Source organism: Hevea brasiliensis, chromosome 10 (genome assembly GCF_030052815.1).
Source record: "Hevea brasiliensis isolate MT/VB/25A 57/8 chromosome 10, ASM3005281v1, whole genome shotgun sequence".
Lineage (NCBI taxonomy): Eukaryota > Viridiplantae > Streptophyta > Magnoliopsida > Malpighiales > Euphorbiaceae > Hevea > Hevea brasiliensis.
In genome coordinates, this window is record NC_079502.1 from 10,124,644 (window position 1) to 10,134,318 (window position 9,675).

General features: G+C 35.8%; 1 protein-coding gene across 1 annotated transcript; it reads right to left on the reverse strand.

The window, feature by feature from the left end:
- Positions 1–72: 72 nt before the first annotated feature.
- LOC110650428 (glyoxylate/succinic semialdehyde reductase 1) lies at positions 73–4,010 on the reverse strand. The gene is made up of 8 exons (XM_021805381.2): positions 3,829–4,010; positions 3,648–3,758; positions 3,432–3,533; positions 2,999–3,100; positions 2,098–2,213; positions 1,193–1,271; positions 937–1,107; positions 73–382 (listed from the first exon to the last, which is right to left on the reverse strand). The coding sequence occupies exons 1-8, from the start codon at positions 3,931–3,933 to the stop codon at positions 299–301; spliced, it is 870 nt and encodes a 289-aa protein (XP_021661073.2). The 5' UTR covers positions 3,934–4,010; the 3' UTR covers positions 73–298.
- Positions 4,011–9,675: the final 5,665 nt, after the last annotated feature.

Below are 9,675 nucleotides of genomic sequence, written 5' to 3' on the forward strand. Positions count from 1 at the left end.
TGTGTGTGTGTGTGTGTGTGTGTGTGTGTGTGTGTGTTTGTGTATTTTGTAATGGACAGAAGGCAGAGCAAATTAGCAATGCAACCCTTAATTCCATTCTGCGGCAATGGTAAGCAGGAGTTCACCATGACACCAGAAAAAAAGGAATTTCCTGTGGCCTATGATGAAAATAAGTTCAGAACCTCTTAACACATTATTTCAAGTTGCATAAATACCACAAAGCCACAACTTGTGGAGTAACTAACAAAGCTGACGCCCAACACTCTGCTGAAAGCCATATAAATGAAAATACAATAGATTAATCCTTTTGCACCTTCACTATGTCATAAACAGCCGAAAAGTCTAGGTCCCCTAATCCCATGCTTCTGGCCTTCTTGAAAGCCTGCAAGGAAACATTAATTGATGAGTTTCCGGTTCAATAATCAAACAACTTCCTGTAAGATAAGACATCCACATCCAGCATTGTTTTGCTACTTTATGGTTCTACTCTTGCTATGACAAGTTTTATGTTTGAATATAAACACAAGGATGTCATTCAATATGGATTCATGTAGGACTAAATAAAAGTTCGACACATTTATCAGCAATTCTGTAGGAAACTTATATGGCTTCAGGAAATCTAAATAGGAGGGGTTGGAAAATAAAAAATTAAAGCTAATTGCACTGTTAAGAAGGTGTGTGGAATTATCCAAACCACAATTCTTGATAGGATTTATCCATGAACATATAGATAGAGAACGGGGAACATATATAACAAAGCAACATGAAACAAATATAGAACTATAAAGGCATTTACATGATTACTTATTTCAAATAAATTTGATGTATTATCTAATAAATTCATGGCATCATGCTATCTCAAAATCCCTATCTAACATATCACCAGCCCAATTTTCAGTCTGGGGAGAGGTAAATAAGATGAAAGAAGAGCACAACCTCATTTGCTGCAGCTGCTACTGGCATTGATACAGCATTTTCATCCCCAAGGGCAAGAGCCAACCTCATGTCCTTCTGCTGATGTTTCAGAGGAAATGCAGGGGAGTAATTGCTCTTGAGCATAGCTGGTCCTTTCCCCCTAAACATGGGATTGGCAATTCCGCCTAGATCCTGCCAGAAAATAGGTAATCAACACTAAACCAGAATTCCAAATTCCAAAATAGGTTAACACACAAGTTGCAGCTTGCTTTCTCACCAACACATCAAGAAGATTGACAGGGTTCAGTCCACTCCTTTCTGCCAGCACCAGTCCCTCAGAAAATGCATTCATCATACTGCAAAAGATGAGAAACCAAACCCTATCCAACATTGAGTATATGAACATCTTCTGTATCTTCAAAACATAAGTAGGGTTGTTTAAGTCAGCTCAAAATATGCAGACAATTCTATGGTGGATTCTTTCTACATCTAGCGGCCTTTATTTAGCTCACCTATACTTGACGATATATAAAATCAAGCATGATTCTGTGGCTTTGCCTAAAGCAACATATACAGATTTAATGGATCTCTGCTGTAAACATCTAACAACTCTCTAGTTAAAATAACTAATGACAAAATGTTTTCATTTTGTTAGTAAGGAATCCCGCTAAAAGAAATAAATTAAATTTCTATGAGAATTAAAGGATTACAACTACATATTAGCCTTAGAATATGTAAAATGAAATTTGAATTGAAATGTATGATTTTTTAGTGGATTCCCTTTTCAACCGTTCCTCAGCATTATGTTGATAATGTGCAATGCAAAAGACCATCCAGTTTACCATAGTTAATCTATTAACTGAGACAAGAATAGACACAGGATAAGCTGCAATATAGAAAATAGATAATATTCTGAATAATGAAATTCACCATCCTTCCATTTATTCATTTTCCTCTAAATACTAACATGTAAGAAGAATATTATTATGATCCCTTTGGCAAAATTTTAGCCACATAATAGCTAGATTGATGCAAGCACATTGTAGTTGTAAAAAAAGAAGAAGCTATTCTTAATTGTTACAGGGTACTGACTGACATTTTACCTTGTATTATATTTCTTCTTGGCATGGGAACAACTATCACTAATTAAATTTAATCTTCAATGGAAAAGGCACCAGTTACCTGCCCATTATCATGTTGACCACAAGTTTCATTTTTGCTCCATTTCCAATCTCCCCCAAGAAGAAAGACTTTTTCCCCATAACATCAAAAGCTGGAATTGCCAAATCATATAGTGCCTACAATAAAAATAAAAATAAAAATAAAAAAGAAGGCTCCATATGAGGCAGTTAATAATGGAGGGACAAGAAAAAAACATATGTAGCTTATAAAAAATAATACATATCCATGTAGAAGAAGCCTGCAGCTTGTCACTATCATAGTAGCCTAGACATAATAAAATTGTTTTGTACCCTAAACTTAGCACTAATCAGAAAGGCTCCAAGATAAGAACACCGCTGGTTCTTTATTTCTTTTCTACCCTTCTTTTCTTCACAGATTTTCTCTTTCTTTATTTGGAAAAGCAAGCAAGTCACTGGCACATTTCCATGTGAGCCCAAATAGTCACCCAACAAATTCTCAAGAAAAAAAAAATTCCAATGACCACTTTCTGATCTGGAGAGAATAAAAGATCACATAAATAAAAATACAATGAAGAAAAAGTAATAGGAATAGGCAAACAGAGAACAAGATGACGGGGTCATCTGAGATTTCAAATTATATTCAACTTGCTGCAGTGGGTTTTTATCCATATCTCTCTCCATAGCATTGGGCATATGTCTGGCATCATTGCATTATATTTATAACCTTCCTCTATTATATGGTGCTATATATGGAACATGATTCAATCGTCTGCCTATGCAAACAACTAGCAAATAGTACCTATGCATACAAGAGAGTGGAAAATTTTAGTCTGTTCACTATCTCAAAGGCATAATCCAACAAAATCATAGCATAAAAGCTATCACGCAAGTTCACCAGATACCGAGCTATATCTAAATCATAAATGAATTTGTCAATTTACCTTATCTCCAGCAGCAAGGATTACTAATTGACCAGCTTCTGCAGGTTGCTTACTACCTGAAACAGGAGCTTCAAGGAAAAAACCACCCTTTGCCGTAATTGCCTGCAGATGTAATCAGCAGATGATAGTAATTAACAAAATAAATGTGGCTCTAAATAGTTTGCTAAACAGGAAAGAAACCACCCTCTCTACGTATGATAAAAGCAATTTACAGGCGTCTAGGAAATCTGCCACAGCTTTTAGCAGCAATAAGATAAAACTAAAAAGAGCTTATGATTCAAAACTAGATGAAGCACATGACTAGTCTAAATAACTTAAGCAAGCATATTATAATGTAAAAATTTCCTTCTCTCTACCAATTCTGAAATCAATACTAGGTAGAATCATTCAAAGGAAAGAATAGTAGAATTAGCATTTAGCATCTAATACAAACCTTGCTGATGTTGGTGGAAGTTTCAGGATCAACAGTTGACATGTCAATATAACCTTTTCCATTGCAAATTTCTTCAAGAACCCCATCTTTGTCAAAAACCACCTGAACAGATCATCGATTTCAGTAATAAAAATATTTTAAAGAAATATATGTATATATATTTTCATTGTAGACAAAAGGGAAGTATTGGAAACCAGAAACAGGAAAAATACAGACCGAAAGAGTGGCAGCAGGATCAGATAATATAGCAATGGTAAGCTCACACTTCTTGACCACAGCTGCAGGAGTTTCTCCAATTGATGCGCCTAACTCCACCAGTTCATTACACTGAAAAAAAAAAAAAATCAATTGGGCATCAAGTATTTTTCCCAAAAGAAAAAGTAGAAGTGAAGATTACCTTGGAGAGTGTCCTGTTCCAAACAGTGACCTTGAAGCCACTCTTAATCAAATTGGTGGCCATGGCCTTTCCCATTATCCCCAGACCCAAGAACCCTACTTCCATTTTCTCTTCTCTTCTCCTCTTCTCTTCTCTTCTTCGTGTCTGCAATCTCCTTCACAGAGACCTATATATATCAATACAAATGCTTGAAAAGGAAATGATAAAAAAAATGGGGTCACAATCATACTCCTCGTCACCATTACCTCTAAAATATTTGTTATTGTTGGTTTGGCTTGGCACTTAAATATAATTAATTGATTAAGAGGCTTTCAGCGTTTGTTTCGATTATCAGGATCGTTGATATGGGATCTGGGTTGTGTGGGGTTTAATGGAGGAATGGATGAGTGCCACGTAGGATTAGTTGGAGTGTTAGATTGTGCTCCATTTTGATAGGAACATGAAGTATGAGATTGTCTGTGTGTGTCAGCGAGTGAATGAGGGAGATCTCTGTGAATGGCTAGTTTTCTGCTTAATCAAATGGGGCCCATCTATGGCCCGCATCTTGTGGCTGTGGTTCAGAAAAGGGAACCTTCACTTTTCAGCTTTTATTTTATATATATATATATATATATATATATATATATATATATATATATATATATATATATAAAGTAAATATTATTTTAAAATTAATCTTATTAAATTTTTGTAAAATAATATTTTTTTAATAAAATAATTAATTATAAAAAATTTTATTAACTTAATGAAAAAAATAAAATTTTTTTAATATATCAAATTATCATATTTTTCATAATATTTTAAATTTTAATTAAAATAATATATATTAAATCTAAAATATTAAATAAATATATCTTATTTAATTTTATTTATAATTTTTTAATATTATTAGAAAATATTATATATGTTTTTTATGTGAAGAAATTTTTTTAAGTTAATAAATTTTTTTTATAATTAATTATTTTATTAAAAAAATCATTTTCTAAAAATTAAATGAAATCTTGTTAAATCATATTATTTTTTTATAATAAAGTAATATTTATTTTGTTTTAAATTAAATAATTATAAAATAAATCATATAAAAAGTAAGATATTGCCACGTGACATTCTAAAAAAGAAAAACTTACTATATTGTCATATTTTTTCTTAATTTTTTTATTGTAATACTTATTATGTAAAAATTATTTTATTTTATAATTATAATAATTATTATCTTTTATGTTAAGTATTTAATTTTATTTTCTATTTAATTCTCTTTTTAATTTTTTTCAAATACTTTTATTTATAGTAATTTTTTATATATTTCCTAAACAGTTAGTAATGTATAGAAATGTTTTCTTTTGGTATTAACATTCTAAAAAGAGAATTTATCATATGGATATATTTTCTCTTAGTTTTATCGTATGGCATTTACAATATAAAAATTATTCTATTTTATAATTATAATAATTATTGTCTTTTATGTTAAGTATTTAATTATATTTTTTATTTAATGTTTTAGTTTCTTTTTAAATATTTTTATTGATGGTAATTTTTTCTATATTTATTAAACAATTATAATATACAATTACTATATACTTTAATTTTATAAATATAATTCTTAATTAATTTGATCTTTTAAATTTAAATAATAAAAAGTATTAATTACTAAATATAATTGTATTCATGTTTTCTAATTTTTAATTTAAAAATGTTAGCAATAAAATCAAAATCTATATTTACTTTAAAACAAAATCAAAATCGTTTAGTGAAATATTTATAAATATATTTATTATAATTAAATTTAATATTTAATTGCTAATAATTTACCAATACAAGATTTTAATTTCAAAATTTGTAACAACTGAAAATTTAATTTTGCTCCAAATTAGAATCAAACATTATAATTGTCACGACCCAACCTATGGGCCGGACCGACACTAGGACCTGGGCCAGCCTAAAGCCCCCGAGGCCCGTAGTAAGCCTAACTGTTCATTAACCCAACTCTAAGGCCCATTTGGGCCCAATATCAAGAAAACAAACGAACAGAGTCCGGCCATAAAATGGACTTACCAACGGGAGTTTTCACTCACCCGACTGTAAACACAATATATAGTCAATTGGGGAGCTCAGCTCACCCTCCACATACTCATCAACATAATAATAAATGGGAGCTCAGCTCCCTCATCCAATCCATCAAACATGCATAGCATATTAAGTTTACAGGTCCCAAAATAATAATTTAGTTTACAGACCCAAATCAAATAACATTTCTAACACATGCGGAAATTCTAAGATTTAACAAGTTTATACAAGCAAGAATAATTGACTGCGAGGGAGAAAAGCAGTTAACCAAAATAAAATCCTCTGTAGCTTTGAAAAATATTGAACAGAGTGAGCGTTCGACTCAGAGAGTAAAATATCAATTTTAACCATAATCTCTATAACTATCTAGAACTAATGCACTCGTAGAGTGAAATGCAACATCAACAACATTTTCACATCATAACATCAAAAGGTAATTTGGAGCACTCACACACCTGTAGTATCAATCATAACATATGGGAGTTGATCCTATACTGACTCTCTTAAATCCAACCTGGTGCGTGAATTACTCAAGCTCGGACTTCCACTTAATAACCAAATCGAGGGTCCCAATTACTCAAGCCGTGACTACCCCTCGAAGGATCGGGTCCTAGCGAATTACTCAAGCCGTGGATCGCCTGGCCCTATCCATAGTCCACACCTCATCACACGCACGCCAACGCACGCACACTGCTCCAAATTACCACAACAACAACCATGGCACATCAACAGTTATGAATGCAACATAAATCGTGCCTAGAGTTTAACTACATAAATATATGCATATAAGTGATGCATGGGCATGCTGAACATATAATAATATCGAAATTACAATTAAAATTAATATTCTACTCACAGACTTGACGATGGTCACTGAGGCGGCTGGGCGGAGGAAGAAGGCTGTCCCGGCTCACCTGATAATTTTATTACAATCATTTAATAAATTTGACTCAATACAAACAAAGAAAAAGACCAATACGTCCTAAATCGTGCCGAAAATCCGGCAGAGTCTCCCCTATACCTAAGACCTACCCAACCTGCAAAAGGGCTCAAAACACACTTCTATATTCACAATCCATATGTCCACAACTCAATCACATCACACAGCCCCTCCTGGGCCCACCAATTCAATCATCCATCACAACATGTAAAATTTCAATTTAGTCCCTATAATTGACCATTTTTGCAAAAATTGCCCAAATAAGCTCTAAAAATTCTAAAACTTTGCCCCGCGGTCCTTAGAAATATTATTAAGCTATTGCAAAAAGAATCGTAATTTTCTAAGTTACCACGAATATTTTATGGATTTTTAATCCTATTTAAGCACTAGAAAATTACGAAAAAGCAAGGTTCGGGTTTACCTTTGCCGATTCCGACTTCGGGGACGCACTCGGGACGTCTGACAATGGGGGGGTAGCCAAAACCTCGGTCCAATTCGGAGACTTTTCTAGAAGCAGTGCATCGCCGGGAAATTCACTGACCGGCCAGCATCGAATTTCCGCGAATTGAAGATACCTACACGAAGCCCATAACACGGGGGTTAGTACGTAAATTTTTCAGAATTTTCTAAGCTCATTTAATGCTCGGAAAAACACTGCGAAGTTTCGTGGGACCCACCGAAAAACGGTGTCGGAAAAATTCGAAATTTATATCGTTGCGAAGCTCTCGACGAATGGAGCGTACTGGTGGCCTCGGTTTTCTCGTGGGATTCACGGTTTTCGAGAAATCTAGCCCAAAAATCGAAATGGGCTAAAATCTTCCCGAGCAAAAATTGGACAAACCGCTCGATGGATTTCGGCGTTCTTGGTGTCTATGGAAAGCTCTCGCCGAGTAGATGATTTTTGACACAAGACCCGGTCCAATTGGTGGCCAGATCGGCCGGATTTGGCCGGGAAGGCGGCGAGGGCGTTGTGGCGCGTTTTTCCGGCTATTTGGCGGCACTGGTCACGGCGGCGCTGGCTGGGTCAATGGTGGCGCGGTGGGGTGGGGAGGAGAGAGAAACGAGAGAGAAAAGGGAGAGGGACGACGTGCGCGGGGAAGGGAAGAAGAAAAAGGAAAAGGCCGGTCCAATTCGATCGGTCCGATCCGGTCCGGTTCGATTCGGCCGATTCGATTCAGAATACAAAATTTTGAATTTTTACTCTGCCTCGGGACTGAAAACGAGGTCCAAAAATTCAGAAAAAAATTCCAGAAAACTCAGAAAAATACGTAGACTCCAAATATATTTTTAGTTTTTCCACGTGGTCTTTAAATAAATTTTTAAAAATCATTAAAGTTTATATTTTCGGAAAATCGAACCCGATTTTTAAAATCCGAAAAATCTCAAAAAAATTCCTAAAATTTAAATAAAATTAAAATACCAAAAATGCTCATAAAATTTAAAATTTTGGGGTGTTACATTCTTCCCCCCTTACAGAAAATTCGTCCTCGAATTTTACACAAGGCAGAATAAAGCACATGATTATACATTGAACAAGTAAGGGTACTTGCTACGCATGTCCCGCTCTGACTCCCAGGTGCACTCTTCCACTGACTGACTCCTCCACAAAACCTTAACCATAGGGATCTGCTTTGATCTCAGCTGTCTCACTTGGTAGTCCACTATGGCTACAGGCTGCTCCTCAAATGTCAAGTTCTCTTTTAGCTCTATCACATCCATTGCGAGTACATGAGAAGGATCGGGAATGTATTTCCTGAGCATGGAGATGTGAAACACGGGATGAACGTGAGAAAGGTTGGGTGGTAGCTCCAACCGGTAGGCAACTGCCCCAACTCTATCAGTAACCTCAAAAGGTCCAATATACCGAGGTGCCAACTTGCCCTTCTTTCCAAATCTCATGACTCCCTTCATTGGAGAAACCTTCAGAAATACATAGTCGCCCACTGCAAACTCCACATCCCTTCGTCTGGGGTCTGCATAACTCTTCTGCCTACTGAAAGCTGTTTTCAGTCGTTCCCTGATTAAGGGAACCATCTCTGAAGTGTACTGCACCAGGTCTACATCATGCACCTTCGCTTCCCCCATTTCTGTCCAACACAGAGGAGACCTACACTTTCTTCCATATAATGCCTCATAGGGTGCCATCCCTATGCTGGAGTGATAACTGTTGTTGTAGGCAAACTCCACCAAAGTTAGCTACTCATCCCATTGACCTCCAAAATCCAAGACACTCATGCGAAGCATGTCTTCCAGTGTTTAGATTGTCCTTTCAGACTGTCCATCCGTCTGAGGGTGGAAAGCCGTACTGAAGTTCAACTGTGTGCCAAGTGCCTCCTGTAACTTTCTCCAAAGTCGAGAAGTGAATCGGGCTCTTCGCCGATATTATGGAAGCCGGAACTCCATGCAATCCGACTATTTCTCGAATGTAGAGGGCATCTTGTGCCCACAGTATGTAGTCTTCTGAGTAAGAAGTGAGTTAATTTGGTCAAGCGGTCTACAATTACCCATATCGAATCATATCCTCGCGTGGTACGAGGCAACCCAGTCACAAAATCTATAGTGATCATTTCTCACTTCCATTCTGGGATAGGGAGCTCTTGCAGCTTCCCTGACGGTCTCTGGTGTTCAAACTTCACCTTCTGACAAGTCAAGCACTTGGACACAAAGTCTGCTATGTCTCTCTTCATGCCATTCCACCAATAGCTATCCTTCACATCATGGTACATCTTGGTGGAACTCAGGTGGACATGCGATGTGTAGTGTGCCTCTCGCATGATTTCATTCCTGAGGTTGTCCACATCGGGCACACATATCCTAGAACCTTGCACTAGGGCGCCATCATT

Bases quoted from the DNA above. Each gene is read 5' to 3' on its own strand.
- LOC110650428 (XM_021805381.2), bottom strand. From the start codon at position 3,933: ATGGAAGTAGGGTTCTTGGGTCTGGGGATAATGGGAAAGGCCATGGCC. The intron at 3,759-3,828 runs GTAATCTTCACT...TTTTTTTTTCAG, and splicing joins GGAACAGGACACTCTCCAAG to TGTAATGAACTGGTGGAGTT. The intron at 1,108-1,192 runs GTGAGAAAGCAA...ATTTTCTGGCAG, and splicing joins TCAATCTTCTTGATGTGTTG to GATCTAGGCGGAATTGCCAA.